At 45.8% G+C, this 18076-nt stretch overlaps 1 protein-coding gene across 1 annotated transcript; it reads left to right on the forward strand.

Moving 5' to 3' along the window:
• The first annotated feature begins 7069 nt into the window (after nt 1-7069).
• Dusp26 (dual specificity phosphatase 26) lies at nt 7070-14848 on the forward strand. Its single transcript, XM_090353754.1, has 4 exons — nt 7070-7364; nt 9261-9548; nt 11707-11921; nt 14633-14848. The coding sequence occupies exons 1-4, from the start codon at nt 7207-7209 to the stop codon at nt 14830-14832; spliced, it is 861 nt and encodes a 286-aa protein (XP_090209880.1). The 5' UTR covers nt 7070-7206; the 3' UTR covers nt 14833-14848.
• Nucleotides 14849-18076: the final 3228 nt, after the last annotated feature.

An 18076-nucleotide genomic window follows, 5' to 3' on the forward strand; every position in this document is an offset into this window, starting at 1 on the left:
TAAATAAAGACTGTATGCAAAAAAATAGAATAGCAATCATTTTCTGTGTGTTTTCAAAAACCAGCTGGTACTCCTTGTTAAAGATGGCATATTAAAAATAAGCACTTAATTCTGCTTCTTCCTGAAATGCCACAAAAGTTTCAATCAACTTAAAAAGATAAAAATAAAAAGTAAAACCTCAGATCTACTAGAAAGAAACGAACAGGGAACATTTAACAGCAATGAAATATGGATGGTGAAATGCAGAAGACAAATCTGTTGCAAAGGCTGGCAATCAATGTGATTCACACAATGGAGTACCAGAAGTCCAGGGAACTGGTAACCTGAAGGAAAGGTGAAAATAAACTAAACTCATAGATATAACTAGAAGACTGTGCAACTTCAGTCCTCTGTTTTTCCATCTCTGCACAGGCACTCCTACCCAGAAACAGCCTAAGACTGGAGGCTGGTTCCCCAAGAAGCAAAACAGACTGGGGGCAAATGGCTCACACCTGTAATCTTCACTAAGCAAGAGGCTGAAACCTGAAGATTGTAATTCAAAGCCATCCTGAGGAAGGCAAGTTTGCAACTAATCAACTAAAACCCCCAAGCACTGCCAGGCATATTTGAGCATAACAGTATCATTCTAAAAATGTGTTAGTCATTTTGTTACTGTGTCTCACAAGTTTCAGAGGTTTCAGTCCACAGCCACTTGGTGCCATTGTTTTCTGAGCGTAAGGAGAGAAAGAAAATCATGGTAAGAACGGGTGGAAAATCAAAATTGTTCTTATGATGGTTGTGAAGTAGATTAAGACAGACAGAAAATGGCTTTCAAAAACACAACCCAAGGACTTACTTTCCAGACTTTATCTCCTAAGTCTCCAGCATCTCCAATAATGCCATTATGTTGAAAATACCATGGTAATTAAGTCAGAGCCTTCAGAAAGCAATTACTTCCCACAAATCTCATCAGTTATCTACAAATCCCCAATATGCTTTCTTGCCTAGGGGAGCAGGAATAGTAGATATTTCATAGTCAAGATAACTTAGAGAACACTCAATAAAATTTATTAATATAATAAATAATTAATAATATGAAACCAAATATGCCCAGGAGATAGTACATTCAGAGGCAAAAAGTATGTCCAACATGAGAGTCAAGGAGATTCCAGAGTGATAACTCTACTTATTCCAGTTCAGATAGGAACACATCAGAAGGATCTACAAACAGATATATTGTAATATTCTGAAAATAACTATGTTCATTGAGTGAAAAACTAGGCCTTTGAAGAATTAAAAGGCTAAAGGAATAAGACATCCATTTGAAATCAATAAAACAAAACCAAATTTGTTCAAGAGAGATATGCACAAAGATATCAATGCTGACACAGGTGGCTCCTGCCTATAATCTTAGCTACTCAGGAGGCTGAGATCATGGTTCAAAGCCAGCCTGGGCAGGAAACTCCTTAAGAGCAGGATGTGGTGGCTTATGCATGTAATCCTAGCTACTCAGGAGACTCAGATCTGAGGATCTCAGTTCAAAGCCAGTCCAGGCACAAAAAGACCTAAGACTCTTATCTCCAATTAACTACCAGAAAACCAGAAGTGGCGGAAATGGTTCAAGGAGTAGGGTGGTAGCCTTGATCTGAAAATCTCAGGGACAATGCCTGGACCCAGGGATAGGGTAGTAGCCTTAAGACAGTGTCCAGGCCCAGAGTTCAAGTCCCACAACTGACAAAGAGAAAGAGAGAGAGAGAGAGAGAGAGAGAGAGAGAGAGAGAGAGAGAGAGAGAGAGAGAGAGAGAGAGAGAGAGAGAGAGAGAGACAGGGAGAGAGAGAGAGACAGGGAGAGAGAGAGAGACAGGGAGAGAGAGAGAGAGAGAGAGAGAGAGAGAGAGAGAGAGAGAGAGAGAGAGAGAGAGAGAGAGAGAGAGAGAGACAGGGAGAGAGAGAGGGAGAGAATCCCTTAAGACCCTTATTTTCAAGTAACTACCAGAAAATTGGAAGTGGCACTGTGCCTTAAAGTGGTAGAGCACTAGCTTTGAGCTGAAGAGCTCAGGTACAGTGCCCAAAGATGTTATATATTATGGTTCAATTTTAAATAATTTCTAAATTAACATCATAAGCATTGAATATTTAATAAAATAATCATATAGGTCTATAAGAACAGAGAAAGTAGATGGGTATGTGTGCCTCACACCTGTAATCGTAGCTAAGTTCTCATAATTGTGGCTCGAAGCTAGCCCAGTAGCAAAGTTGTTGAAACTCTCATCTCCAATTAACCACCAAAAAAACAAAAGAGGATCTGTGACTCAACTGATAGGGTGCAGCCTTGAGCACAAAAGCTCAGGGGCAGTGCCCAGGTCCTGAGTTCAAGCTTCAGGACAGGCACACAAAAGAGGGGAGGAGCAGGAGAGAGAGAAAGCCAGACATGATAGCACATGACTATAATCCCAGCCTGCCCTATATACTGAGATTCTGTCTCAGAATTATTTTAAGCAAAGAAAGGAAGGAAGGAAGAAAGGGAGGAAGGGAGGGAGGGAGGGAGGGAAAGAGAAGAGAAGAGAAGAGAAGAGAAGAGAAGAGAAGAGAAGAGAAGAGAAGAGAAGAGAAGAGAAAAGATAGAGACATGCATCTTAGGTGCAGAAGGGTAAAATTAAAGTGAATCCTCTGGAAGCAGCGCTAAAGTGGCTCAAGTGGTGGAGTGCTAAACTTGAGCAAAAGAAGCACAGAGACAGTGCCCAGGCCCTGAGTTCAAACCAGAGAACTAGCAAAAAAATAATCCATCATGATAGAAATCATACTTGTAATTCTAGCCTTAAGAGGCCAAAGCAGAAGAGTTTGAGGCCAGCCTAGGTTACATACTGAGATACTGTCTAAATGATTATATATTTATCATGTTATTATTATTTTCTCTTGATTGTTTAAATTAAGTCTGATGGCAGCAAATTTGGAGAATGAAGGACACATTTGGGGATTGCAGGGTAGTATATAGTAATAACAATAATAATAAAGCTGGTTTAATGAGCACCCTTGAAGTCCCAGCATCAGGACAGTTGAGGCAGGAGAATCATGAGTTTGGACTACTCTGCCTCAAAATACAAAAATAAATAAATAAATAAATAAATGATAAAAATTACCTGTAGGATTCTGGTGTTCTTTTCCTTTGTTGCTTGCCATGAATTGTCCACCCAGAGAAACAATGAATTAGATACCCTGCAGCTGCAGAGCACCATGGTCTAGCAAGTCAAAGCTACATCTAGCCTCTGCCCCTCCTCATCTTCTTTTAGCTTGGAGAACTTTCCCATGACTCTGGGAAGTGGGTTTGCAGCAGGGACCAGATTAGAAAGTAACAACCAATCTGAATGTGATGAAATGTGACCAAGAGATGCCTTCTTACAAAATGCCTAATTATAATAGGACAGGGACAACCAATCAGAGAGCACAACCCAGAGTATAAGGATGGGTAAACTCAGTCACAGGGGAAGAGAGGATGAGTCACAGAACCAAGCAAGATACTTCTCTTCTCAATGAAGTTCTTAGGGGCTTCACACTCATGCTCTACTGTCTGGCTGAAGGAGCCTAAAAGAGAGCTTTAATGCTGACAGAGAATTCTCCTCTTCATCTTCCCTTCCCTTCCCTTCCCTTCCCTTCCCTTCCTTCTCTTCCTTCCCTCTCCCATCCCCCTCTCTCTCCCCTTTTAACTCAGTTGCTAGGCAGTCTCTATGCCGTTTGTACTATACTTCCAGGCCCTCCCCTCAGCCACTTTCCCCCTTTTTGGTAGCAGTGGTGTTTGAACCAGGACCTGTGTTTGCTAAGCAGGCACTCTACCACTGAGCTACACCTCCCACATATTTTGCTTGTTTGTTCGTTTTGTTTTTGTTTGTTTGTTTGTTGCCTAAAATGGGGATTGAATTCAGGACCCAATTGTTCTCATTAGGCTTTGTCACTTACCACCTGAGCCATGACTTTAGCCCTCCCTCAGTACCCTGAATCCATAAAAAAAAAAATTGAAAAGCAATCCAATTCCAGGAAATTTGAAGACCAATAGGGTACTAACTGATACACCTAGAACCCTCACACGGAAAGCCATGGAGAAGATCCAGTGTTACATAAGAAATTTACAGAGGTTCCAGCCAGGATTCACAAGTTCTTAAGAAAACTGGGCTTGCCTCTCAGCCAAACAGCCCTGGGGCTCTGAAGAGAGCTTGAACGTACTCCCTGCAGGCCTGTAAGACCCTCATGCTGGGGATGAAGCTTCATCCAACAATGACAGTCACCTCACAACATGAGTACATGAGTACAAGGTGCCTGTCAATGCAGCTGTGAGTCACCAGAGGGAGCTACGGAGAGCACCCCAGCAATGCTTGTGAGGGCTTGGAACCAACAGTGGTGATTGCCCATTGAGGACAAGCTGGAAAAGTTCAAGGCAGTGGGAGGGAGCAAGGCAGCCAGAACTTTGGCAGCAAAATAGCAGAGAGGGGCCAGGGGTTCTTTAATAGATGGGAATTAGCTACACAGATTTTTGAGCTAGGACCTGGCTTTAAGAAATACACTGGGCAAATGTATTTAGAACTGCCAGAATTTATTTTTCTTCCTTCCTTCTACCTTCCTTCCTTCCTTCCTTTCTCTCCCCCCTCCCTCCCTCCCCTTCTCCTCCCTCTCTCTCTCTCACTGTCTCTCTCTCTGTCTCTCTCTCTGTGTCTCTCTCTGTCTCTCTGTCTCTCTGTGTCTCTCTCTCTGTGTCTCTCTCTCTGTCTCTCTCTCTGTCTCTCTCTCTGTCTCTCTCTCTGTCTCTCTCTCTCTCTCTGTCTCTCTCTCTCTCTCTCTCTCTCTCTCTCTCTCTCTCTCTCTCTCTCTCTCTCTCTCTCTCTCTCTCTCTCATTCTTTCACTTTCTTTTGCCAGTCCTACGGCTTCACATCATAGTCTGACTGCTGTCCCTAAGCTTTATTGCTCAAGGCTAGCATTTACCACCTCAATCACAGCTCCACCTCTGGATTTTTGGTGGTCAAGGACTTTCCTGCCAGGGGTTATCATCATACAGACATCCTTAGATCTCAGTCTTTTAAGTAGCTAGGATTTCAGGCATGAGCCCCCAGCACTTGGCTGAACTACCAAGGTATCTGCCTGTGAATTAGACACTTCAGAATCTGAGAAAGAGATGCACCCTGAGGTGTGGGCAAAAAGAGCTACTTGAATAGACTGAAGAGTCCTTAGAGCATAGCTTCTAGTCTGACTCCAGTGGATTATCAATACTTTCTTTTTACTTTTGTCAGTCATAGAGTGCTGTCCCTGAGCTCTTTGACTCAAGGCTACGGTCCTACCCCTTTGAGCCACAGAGCCACTTCCTGTTTTCTAGTGGTTAATTAGAGATAAGAGTCTCACTGACTTTAGTGCCTGGGCTGGCTTTGAACTACAATCCTCAGATCTCAGCCTTCTGAGTGACTGAGATTACAGGCGTGAGCCACCGTGCCCTCCTGGACCAGCAGTACTTTAAATATCCCTGGTTCTGGGATGCTGTGTGTTGAAAACTAGTGTTCATGTAGTTACTAGTTTCTGTAATACTTGCGATATGTTAGAGAAAATAAAGTTTTATTTTTATTTCATTTCCTTCTTGATCACTGAACACTAACAGTTCTGAATTGTGTTCTGGATTATTCAAGTTAATTGGTTGTTATGCTTATGAGCAAATAAGCTAAAATGTAGCAGAAAAAAATTACCTGTATTTCCACTCAGGCTAGAATTCACCTATTTTAATAGTTGGTATATTTCCTTTCTGTCTTTTCTACAGTGTACATTACACATGTTTTTCTTTTTCCTTTATTTCCTTTAAAGCTGGGGCTGAGGTTTGCTGCATATTCTTTTTCTCTTTCTTTCTTTTTTCTTTCTTTCTTTCTTTCTTTCTTTCTTTCTTTCTTTCTTTCTTTCTTTCTTCCTTTCTTCTTTCTTTCTTAACCAGTCCTGAAGCTGGTGAACTCAGAGCCTTGGCACTGTCCCTGGGCTTCTATTGTTCAAGGCTAGTACTCCACCACTTAAGCCACAGCATCACTTCTGGCTTTTTCTGCCTATGTAGTACTGAGAAATTGAACCCAGGGCTTCATGCATTCTAGGCAAGCTCTCTACCATTGAGCCACATTCCCAGTCCCTGCAAATTCTTTTGTGCCCTATTTTACTTGCAAATAATAACTGGCGTATTTCTGCCAGAGAAAGACTCTTTGTGGGGAGGGAGGGGTTGTAGGGCTTGAACTTGGAGCTTCCGTGTTGTCCTTAAGCTCTTTTGCTCAAGCCAAAGTATCACTTCTGGTTTTCTGGTGCATAATCAGAGATAAAAGACTCACAGAAAAAGTGGTGCTGTGGCTCAAGGGGTAGAGCAGTAGCCTTGAGCTCAAGAGCACAAGGACAACACCCAATCCCAGAGTTCAAGTCCATGACTGGCAAACTCAGGGCTTCACACATGTTAGGCAAGCACTTTACCACTAACCCACATTCCCAGACCCTTGAGATATTCTTATCGTCATACAAATAGAGGGGGAAATGGTACCCCTTAAGGGATCTCTAGAAAATTAATGCTCGATATAACTAAAAGGAAGCAGGTACAAGTATTTGGAGCTGAATTTGGAGTATTTGGAGATGAATTTCCTCTGCTGTCTCAGAAGTAGTTGAGTCCACTTTGAACTAAGCTGCTAACATAATAATAATGAGCAAATAAAATAAAAGCTTTCCTGGATGGACTCTAGGGAAAACATTCCCCATCCTGCAGATGGAGGATGGGTAAAGCCAAGCATTTGGGAGCCATTGTTTGAAGCTAAGCTTCACCACGGCTTAACTCCTGAAAATGAAGACAGTCCTTGTACCCTCTGACACATGCTAAGCAGGGTAACATGGCCATTATTCTCGAGCTGAACACAACAGGCCGGTTGCAGTGTACCACCCAGTCAGGGAGGAGTGTGTGCTTGCCTGCCCGGGGAGACTGGCATCTTTGGGCACAGTGCTTTGCAATTGGCTGGCTACGACCACACAGGGGCGAGCCTGCGAGGTGGCGCTGCTGTGTCTGCGCGGGTCTGTCTGTCTGCTCTGGAAACAGGGGCGGGCTGGGAGGGGTTCGGTGCGCCCACGCTGCGTGGCGGCTCCCACCACCGAGTGTGAGACGACGTGTCTCTGAATGTCACCGCCGCACACCGCGCTCTGAACTCCGCTTCCACGCGTGTGTCATGGCTTAAAAATAGATGCTAATCCATCCGCGGGCTCTGGCGGCGGCGGCAGCGGCAGCGACAACCCCGGGTGGTGGTGGCGGCGACGTTGGGGGAGAGCCATGGCCGTGGGGTGGCCTGAGCCTGCCGTCCTCCGCGGGAACTAAACGCCGCTCACCGAGGCGCGCACACAGGTAGAGGGGCTGCGGCCCGTCCAGCCTTCCCCTGAGGCCTCGCCTGCGTGGGGAGGGGCGCGCGATCGATTGATCGGGATTAGGGGTGGAGAGGGGACAGATAGATGGACATCGCGGTCCAGCAGCAGAGCTGGGCGCCCACCGCAGCGGGCTCCCCCCCCCCCACACACACACACACACGCCCAGGATGTCTGGATAGGCAAAGCGCAAAGGACAACAACAGCCATGAACCTGTTACAAGCGGGACGCGGGGAGGGGAGTCCAGTCCTGGGCCTCTAAGAGCCAGGGGATGAGATGGGACGATGCCCAGGGGTAGATGCCAGGACAGAGAGAGGGCCCTCCACCGCCACCCCAGTAGAAACAGTGCATCTGGTCTCCTTCCCGCCTCCTCCCCGCGTGGAGGTAGCAGAATCTGCCAAGAGGAAAAAAAAAAAAAAAAAAAGAATGGGGTCTCCAGACTTGGAGGAAAGAGACGGTGGGAGGTGGAGGTGGGGGTGCTGGTGGAAAAGGAGTGATGGTGGACCGCCTTGTGCTGTATTTCTGTGCTTCCTATGACCCAGACATGGAAGATAACAACAACAATAATAATAATAATAATTCCCCAAACACCTGAACATGAAATCTTCCATCGCTTATTCGTGATCCCCCAAACCTCTACTTCTGAGGTTCTCTGAGTGCTTGTACTTGGTCTCTCCTGGCCCTTAGGAAAGGGATATCTGGAGCTGGCTGACCCGGTAGCATGGAGACCCTGTAGACATGGATAAAGATGGCCTCTCACTGGTGGACATTCCATGTCCTGGCTGCAGTAGGAGGGAAGGGAGAGGGAGGAGAGCTGCAGAGAGGCCCACCCTCTCAAATACACAGGAGCCTGAGTGTTTGGGGAAGAAGGCTGTGGGTTTGCCATCTTCCTCACAGCCCACACAAGCTTCAGGGGCTGACCTGTGGTGGTGGTGAAGCTTAGCATAGCACTCCACTTTGAGAAGGGCTGGTGGCCCACAGGTGCTGTGTACAGCCAGGGGATCCCCCACAGCTGGTCATCCTGAGCCTTGAATCTGTGGGCCTGCAGGACTCCTCATTTCCCTTTCCTTCTCCCTCTCTAGGCTTCCAGCCTCTGCCCATTCCACATTCCACTCAGCTTCCCTCGCACTTGAACTCAGAACCTCACCTTAGAGATGAGACTCCATGACAGCAGAGCATTCTTTCTACCTGTTGTGCACATAGACGGGTGCTCCTGTCTCCCACTAACTCCCACACTTCCTTTTCCCTGTCCACCCCAAGCCCTTATACCCACTTCCCACACTGGTTTAGCTTTGAGGCTTTTAGGACAGGAATGGGTTAAGGTACTTAATCTCTCTGGCACCTAGTAAGCAGGCCTGGCATATGTCATGGTCCCAGTTGCCATTTGATAATTCTTTCTGGAAGGGTCCAAAGCCCCTCCCATTCCTGTGCCAGCTCCCCTAAACCCTTCATCTGTATCCTCCCAGGTAGATGAGATGCAGATTCTGGCTGGCAAAAGCCCCAGCCCTGTACACAGGCCCCTAAATTGTGTGTGTGTGTGTGTGTGTGTGTGTGTGTGTGTGTGTGTGTATTGGCGGTATGGGTGGGGCATGGAGCACAAACCCAGCAGCTGGGCAGCTTGCTCTTGCCGTAAACAAGGACATGTGACCCTTCCACCTCCTTGCCTCACAGAGCCATTGAGCTCCAAAGAAGGAGCTGCCGCAGCTTGAAAAGGAAAATAATTCTAGAGGGCCCCAGCTGGGGGAGGGAGGGTAGCGAGCAAACCCCTGGCCTTCCCTCTCATGAGGTCCTCTCCCCAGGGACAAGTCCAGCTGGCAGAACGGGAAACCGCTGTTCTAGGACTCACCAAGTGTGTCTCTCACCCCGCTCTTCTTCCAGCAATAACTACCTGGTCACCAACTCCATCCTCACCACCGCCACCCAGCCAGCAGCTGCTGCTTCTAAGATGTGTCCTGGTAACTGGCTCTGGGCTTCCATGACTTTTATGGCCCGCTTCTCTCGGAGTAGCTCTAGGTCTCCTGTTCGTACCAGGGGGAGCCTGGAGGAGATGGCCACCGTGCAACATCCCTCCCTCAACGTCTTCGAGTTGGAGAGGCTCCTCTACACCGGCAAGACAGCCTGTAACCATGCCGACGAGGTCTGGCCAGGCCTTTACCTCGGAGACCAGTATGTACCAGGGAGATGGAGACTGGGCCAAGGGTGTGTGTGTGTGTGTGTGTGTGTGTGTGTGTGTGTGTGTGTGTGTGTGTGTGTGTTTGTGTGTTTGTGTGTGTGAGAGAGAGACAGAGACAGAGACAGAGAAACAGACAGAGAGACAAAGACACAGTCAGACAGATGAATGGATGGACAACAGACCAATGCTGATTTGCACTGGTAGCCTCAGCTTGAAGACTGAAGGGAGAGGCCCTTAGGCAGAGAATAGAGGCTAGAGGACTCCGGGGAGGTTAGGCAGAATTATTGAGCTATACAAGTCTGGAAAGAAAAAACTCGGTCCATTTGTTATTCATTTAGCAAATATCTGGTATCGACTGTCAGGGTTATGTACCATATTGATTGCTCTCACAGCTCAGGAAAGATGGATACTGGGTCAGGAATGGGAGTTGGGAAACTAGAGGGGCATCAAGCGGGCTCCCCCTGAGACCCAGCACAGCCCAGTGTGCAGAGAGACCACAACCACAAAGTGAGGGCTTTTTTTTTTTCTTTTTTCTTTTTTTCTTTTTTTTTTTGCCAGTCCTGGGCCTTGGGCTCAGGGCCTGGACACTGTCCTTGGACTTTCTCAAGGCCAGAGCTCTACTGCTTGAGCCACAGCACCACTTCCAGCTTTTTTCCATGTATTTGGTACTAAGGAATTGAACCTGGGTCTTTGTGCGTGCTAGTCAAGCACTAGGCCAAACTCCCAGCCCCAAGGTGAGGGCTTTGAGAAACAAGTATCACAGGAGGACAGGTCCCTGCTCATCCCCCTCATGGCTTTCATGAAGGTGGATAATTCCTTGTGCATTTTAATTCTCTCATAGCAGCCTCACAAGCAAGGTAACAGTCCTACCTCATCCATCCCAGGTTATACCTGAGGACACTGAAGCTCGGGGAAGTTATGATTGGCCCAAGTTCATATGTGGCATACATAGCAGAGTCAGGACCTGGAGAGTCAAGTTCAATGTTCATCAATGTTCATCTTAAGGGGTTTTCACTCGATGGACGATTCGTGCATATATATGACCCTTTGGCCTACCCAAAAAGCTGAGAGGGTATGGGCTAGATAAACATTTGAAGGCGACATTGTAAATTAGAGTAAGCCATTAAATAACTGGTAAAACCAAGGAGGATTCCAGGTATCAAGGAGATTATAAAGTAATGGGAGTTAGGTGTGGAAACCTGTGTCCACACCATATAATCTCGATATTAGCAGGACTAGTCAGATAGAGTGATATATGCCTATAATCCCAGCAACAAGAGAGGCTAAGAAAGGAAGATTTAAAGTTCCAGGCCTGCTTAGGCTTTCCTAAGGAAATTCTTCTTAAACAACCAGCAACAACCAAAAGATGAAGAATATTATCAGGGAAACTATGCTAATGTATTTTTAAATTATTTTTTGGTGCTTGGGACTGAACCCAGGGCATTGCACATCCTAAGATCACACTGCATTAGAAACTGCACCACTGACTCTACCAAAGACACTAAAGAAAAGCAGATGTGGTATTCACATCCTCAGCTATATGAAGGCCTGCATGATAATTCTCTCTGCTTTAACACCCTGATGACAGGAAAATCACTGTCCTCAGGCCCTCCACCTTTCCTCCAGCTGGATCCACTGTTACTATAAACTTAGCTGCTTGAAACTGGAATCTGGTCCCTCTCGACTTGCATCCTTTGACTCCTCCTGCTGTCAAAAGCCACACAGATTAAATCTTGCACTCTTTGAGCACTGGATATATTGTCTGATGGCTATTTTCACCCCATCCCTTATGTCTCCTCACATATGTTTTGCTCCAGTCCTGGGGCTTGAACTTTAGCTCTCTACTTCTTGAGTCCCAACTCTACTATCAATGCTGTAGTGGTTAGAGATGCAAGTCTCATGGACTTTCCTGCTCTAGCTGGTTTTGAACCACAGTCCTTAGATCTCAACTTTCTGAGTAGCTAGGATTACAGGCATGAGCCACCTGTAATTATGTCCAGATATTGCTCCCAGTATGAGAGACCCTACCCTCCTTTTTCCCTTCTGAGGAGTCAGTAAGTTCAGTAGGGAACTGAAGCCAATAGTGGAAACGAATCCAAAAACTTCCCTAACCTCTGCCTTTCCCCCTCCCCTGACCTCTGCCTAACACAGGGACATGGCCAACAACCGCCGTGAGCTTCGTCGCCTGGGGATCACTCACGTTCTCAACGCCTCCCACAACAGGTGGCGAGGTACACCTGAGGCCTACGAGGGGCTGGGAATCCGCTACCTGGGAGTGGAGGCGCACGACTCGCCAGCCTTTGATATGAGCATCCACTTCCAGACAGCCGCTGACTTCATCCACCGAGCCCTGTGCCAGCCAGGAGGTAGGGAAGAGAAGCAGGAAGAGGAGAAGAGCTGAGAGGACCTGTAATTCAGGAGAGGCACGGGGTTCAAGCACTGGGGAGAGATATCAGAAAGAGGACAAAATATTCCCAGTAGAACGTTAAGGGAAGTACCCAGTTCTCTTAACTGTTGCTAATCAAGGCAATACAGAGGGGAAAAAAAGGAAGAACCAAGTGCTGATGGCTCACTCCTGTAATACTAGCTACTCAGGAGGCTGAGATCTGAGGATCACAGTTCAAAGTCAGCTTGGGCAGGAAAGTCTGAGAGAACTCATCTCTAATAACCAAAAAGCTGGAAGTGAAGGTGCCTCAAGTGGTACAGCTCAGACTTGAGCAAAAACATCAAGCAAAGAGTGTGAATCCCGCTTGTTGTGGTGGCTCATGATTGTAATCCTAGCTACTCAGGAGGCTGAGATCTGAGGATTGCAATGCAAAGCCAGCCCGGGCACTACTCCATGAAACTCTTATCTGCAATTAACCACCAGAAAAACGGAAGTGGCACTGTGGCTCAAGGAGTAGGTAGCCTTGAGCTGAAGAGCTCGGGGACAATGCCCAGGCCCAGAGTTCAAGCCCCACTATCAACAGGAAAAAAAAAAAAAAAAAAAAAGAATGTGAGTCCTTGAGTTCAGGCCCAGTACCAGCACTCAAAAAAAAAAATCAGAAAAAATACGTTCTGCATTTTTACAGTGCAACAGCTGGAAATGTAGCATTTGCTTTTTATTAGTTATAAGTCATCTAGAAATGGTTTGAAATATATGAAAAGAGCCAGACATGGTGACTCATGCCTGTAATCCTAGCTAGTTAGGAAGTTGAGATCTGAGTATCACTGTTCAAAGTCCGACTAGGCACTAAACAACATGAGACTCTTATCTCCAATTAACCTCTAGAAAACAGAAAGTGAGGCTGAGGTTCAAGGGGTAGGATGGTAGCCTTGAGCTGAAGAGCTCAGGGACAGCACCCAGGCCCAGAGTTCAAGTCCCATGACATATATATATCTATATATATATATGAAGATGTACCCAGATTACATGTTCATATTGTATCCTTTTGTATACAGAGACTTGAGGTATCCACTAATTTTGCTATTTATTAGGGTTTTGGAATCAATCTTCCTGAGTAGCAAGGAATGACTAATACATGTAAATAATAAATGAGTCAGGTGCCAGTGGCTTATGCCTATAATTCTGGCTACTCAGGAAGCTGAAATTCAGAGGATCAGCTCCAGCAGAAACATCCTGTAAGACTTCACCTCCAAAGTAGGCTACAAAAAGCTGGAGATGTGGCTCAAGTGGTAGAGTTGCAGTCCAGCAAGCAATTTCAAGGCCCAAGTTCAAAACCAAATACCAGCAAACATTATATATATATAATATTAAATTTTATGTTTATTATTTATACACTAAATATGCATTAAATTCATATCTAATATAAAATATAGCATATAGTATGTTTATATGTATACACTATATGTACATAATAGCTTATGTATATATAAAATGGTTAAAAGGACCTGCAAGATAGGAGTGTGGGAGAGTCTTGAATGGTGGCTTAGCTACTTGGGAGTCTGAAGTAGGAAGTTTTGATTGAACACAGAACACAGGAGTCTTGGGTCAGCCTTGGCAGCATAGAAAGATCTATCCTCAAAGAAAAACCATGTTTGTTGGTTATACACATTTGGAATGTTATATAAAAAAATCAAAGAAGGATGCAGGAGACTGAAGACCAGCCAGGTTCAACTCAAGAGTGTTTCCTACTGACACACTCCAAAAATTTAAACTGTATTCCAGTCTCACTATCATTACTATTGTTGCTGTGCTAGGCTCAGGCTCTACCCCAGCCCAGTGTCTGCTGATAGTAAAATATGCAATTCAGTTACAGCCATTCCTTATCTTCATACACCTCTGCTTAACTGTCTTTCTTTTCTTTTCTTTTTTTTTTTTTGCCAGTCCTGGGCTTGAGCTCAGGGCCTGAGCACTGTCCTTGGACTTTCTCAAGGCTAGAGCTCTACCACTTGAGCCTCAGCACCACTTCTGGCTTTTTTGTATGTATGTGGTACCGAGGAATCAAACCCGGGTCTTCGTGCATGCTAGGCAAGCACTTTAACCACTAGGCCAAACTCCCAGCCCCTGTCTTTCTTTTCTTTCCTTTTCTTTTTTTTGTTCCCCCCACCCCCAGTCCTGGGGCTTGAACTCAGGATCTGGGCACTATCCCTGAGCTTTTTGTTTTGTTTTGTTTTGTTTTGTTTTTGCCAGTCCTGGGGATTGAACTCAGGGCCTGAGCACTGTCCTTGGGCTTCTTCCTCAAGGCTAGTGCCCTGCCACTTCAGCTTTTCTATGTATGTGGTACCCAGGAATCGAACCTGGGTCTTTGTGCATGCTAGGCAAGCACTGTACCACTAGGCCAAACTCCCAGCCCCTGTCCCTGAGGTTTTTGTGCTCAAAGCTAACGGTCTAGCACTTGAGCCACACCACCACTTCCAGCTTTTTTGAATAGTTTATTGGAGATAAGAGTCTCACAGGAACTTTTCTGCCTGGTCAGGCTTCAAATCTCTATCCTCAGATCTCAACTTCTTGAGTAAGTAGGATTACAGGCATGAGCCACCAGTGAGTGTCTGGGTGCTTACCTGTCTTCCTGTTCAGCGGTCTGGGTCTCCCTCCCCCTTGCCTCATCTCCACTGTCTCTTTGTCTCCTAACAGGGAAGATTCTGGTGCACTGCGCTGTGGGTGTGAGCCGGTCGGCCACCCTGGTGCTGGCCTACCTCATGCTGTACCACCACTTCACCCTTGTGGAAGCCATCAAGAAAGTTAAGGACCACCGAGGCATCATTCCCAACCGGGGCTTCCTGAGGCAGCTCCTGGCCCTGGACCGCAGGCTGCGGCAGGGTCTGGAGGCATGAGAGGAGAGCAAGAGAGGTCAGGCCAGGCCTGTGGGTGGGAGAGAAGAGGCCCAGGTGGACAGATAGCAGAGAGCCACATCACTCGGCTGGAGAATGGAGGGTCCCAGCCACTGTCACTCTTCGTGGAAAGAGCTGGGGAACAAGAGGGAGCAGTGTGGTGGCTGGGCATGCCATGGGGCACTGACTAGGAAAAGAAGATGGTCCTGGATTTGAGATACAGCTGAATTCCAGCTAAAATATGCCAAGTGACTTTTAATCTCACCTTTCTTTGTGTTTATGTGTTCCCTTCTCTCAGTAAAACAAAAGAACCATCTGGCAATGAGTCAGGGATGGGCCAGGGATGGACCAAGGTGGGTATGTACACTTGTGTTGTGACCACAGTTTAAAGGCAGATGGAGACATAATTCTGGAACAAGAGTTGGGGGGCAATTGTTCTGGTACTCATTGAAGCTTCTCTGCATGTGGACAAAAGGATGAGTGACGTAGGGCATTGTTAGATGGTCATTTGCTTACTGGGTGCGGGTGTCTGGAGATAAAATAAAGATAGTGGAAAAAGAGAGTTTCTTGATGTCATTGACAGTTTAAAAGACTTCTGTGCCTGCCTGCCTTGAACCCCAACTACATGTGGTATACATCTGGTTTCTGAACCCCTCCGATACATGATAAATAGCTTACTAATTCTTAAGGAGACCTATAAAATCTTGAGCTGCTATTCCCAACTAATCCACAAAGAGGCAGCAGAGGACCAAAAAAAAATCCCATCTACAGCCCCAGGCTAGAATGGATCTTTCACTTCTGAAGCTAACAATAGACCCTTATCCATAAGTCCTCATTCAGAGGAGAAAACAAACTATTCATTCTTAAATTCACTCCACCCCAAATCTCTTATATTTAGGTTTCCCCCACCCTGCCTGGTGCCAATGTGTTTTTAATGTTTGGGAATAAGATACTAGGATTGGGTAATCCTCATAGTTTACTCAGAGAAATATAACTCTATCTCCTTAATAAGCTTAATCAAAAATTGGACCTAAGGACTGTTAGTTATTATCCTCACTGTCTATCTCCTACACATCCCTCCTTTCTTGATTTGTTTAGTTTTGCCAGTCCTGGGGCTTAAACTCGGGGCCAGGGCACTGTTCTTGAGCTTCTTTGGCTCAAGGCTAGCACACTTGACCACTTAAGCCACAGCACCCCTTCCAGCATTTTCGTGTAGGTGGTGGTACTGAGAAATGGAACCTATGTTTCATGCATGCTCAGCAAGCACTCTACCACTCAGCCACATTCCCTGTCTCACATCCCTCCTTTACAAGAGAATTTCCATCCATATAGGACAAGAGGTAGAGTGAAAGTGAAAAGTAAGGGGGAAATTGGTTAGGCATGAATGATTTATTTAGAGTGTATGAACCACCCCAAAGTATAGAATTCCAAACTAGAAAGGTGGCTTCCATTTCCATCATCCATTTCCCCTCTCCAGTGAGGTATAAACACCTGACATCACCATGCATTTAACTGAACCACTCTAATGATAGGTAAGGAACCACCACTTTAGTCCCAAGCCACTTTGTCATTTCTGCCTTCTACCTGCATAATACACTCATGTTACAGTGGTGGTGAGACATATTTGCATAGTCTGACCTCCTAGGTGCCTGACCTGGCCAGAGCTCACACCCATTACAGGAGCTGTGCAAATGACCATTAAATTTACCACCAATCTATTTAGTGGCAGTAGTTCTATGTGATATTATCATCTAATTAGATGAGGGGTTTATACTATAATATTTGAAAGACTCAGGTTCAGTCTCTAGAAGAGGTGATGGGAAGAAGGGAGAGAGTGAGAACAGGTGATATTTAATAAGTATTTGTGATAAGTATTTGTTCTTTTGCCCTGTCCTCCTGGTTTGAAGCCAGCTCTCCTGGCTCTCTTCTGTCCTACTTCCAGCCTACAGCTCTGTTGGTTCCAAACAGTCAGTATTTGTCATATTTCTGGTTTCCTCACTAGCTCTGCCAAGCCTGGCATCCCTTCCTATTTACAGTACCCAGAACTCCAGATCTCTCAGAATTCGCAAGTCTCCATGCTCCAGGCTAGACAAAAAGCCAGAAGTCTTATAGACAATAAGGTAGTCACTGTTGAAGGACAAATTTACCCAGCTGAAGCCTTGAATTGCAGTGTTGATTCTAATTAAAATTCTACTTAAAAGGTCTATCCCTTGTCAGAACCTTGAGCAAGAGGACTTTAAAGATAACTAAAAAGAATTCAAGGGGTGAGGCTGTAGTTCAGTGGTAGAGCACTTGCCTAGCATACATGAAGCCCTGAAAAGAATAATAAGTCAAAAGTATCTCAGGCTCCTAGAAGAACTCACTGTAGCTACCATTATACCAGTACAGCGTGTGGTAGATTTGTCATCTCTTTCTTTGTCTTTGTGTAAGACATGTACTACTGCTATGAAAGGTTAATAATCACGCTGCAATTTGCTCAGTTGGAATGTGTCCTAGACTCTATTCATGATAACTAACTTGAGAATTTAATTCTAACTTCCAGCTACTAAAGTATATTTGGTCCAAGAACAGACTTCAAGATTATCTTCTCAGAGCATTTTATATATTATGTATTGTATTTGTGTGTATGCGCGCGCACGCGCGTGTGTGTGTGTGTGTGTGTGTGTGTGTGTGTGTGTGTGTGCAGATCTGGGGCCTGAACTCAAGACCTGGGCACTGTTCTGAACTTCAGTGCTCAAGGAGAGTGAGTGCTCTACCACTTTGAGCCACAGCTTCACTTTTGGCTTCTGAGGGTATAGAGATGAGTCTCATAGATATCTGGGTGCTGGTGGTACACACTTGTAATTCTAGTTACTCAGGATGCTGTGATCTGAAGATCATGGTAAGAAGCTAGAAAGTCAGTGAGACTCTTATCTCCAATAAACTCCTCAGAAAAAATTAGAACCTGCACTGTGGCTCGAGAGATCGAGTATTAGCCTGAGCACAAAGAGGCTCGGGGATAGACCCAGTCCCAAATTAAAACCCCAGGCCTAGCAGACAGAGAGGGGGAGAAAGGGAGGGAGAGAAGGAGGGAGGGAGGGAGGGAGGGAGGGAGAGACACAGAGACAGAGACAGAGACAGAGACAGAGACAGAGACAGAAAGAGAATCGTGGCTGTTCCCATACTGACTTTGAACTCCAGTCTTCAAATCTCAGCCTCCTGAGTAGCTGGAATTACAGGTGTGAGCCACCAGTATCCAACTATGTTT

Source organism: Megascapheus bottae, chromosome 20, assembly GCF_031878675.1.
Source record: "Megascapheus bottae isolate mThoBot1 chromosome 20, mThoBot2.hap1, whole genome shotgun sequence".
Lineage (NCBI taxonomy): Eukaryota > Metazoa > Chordata > Mammalia > Rodentia > Geomyidae > Megascapheus > Megascapheus bottae.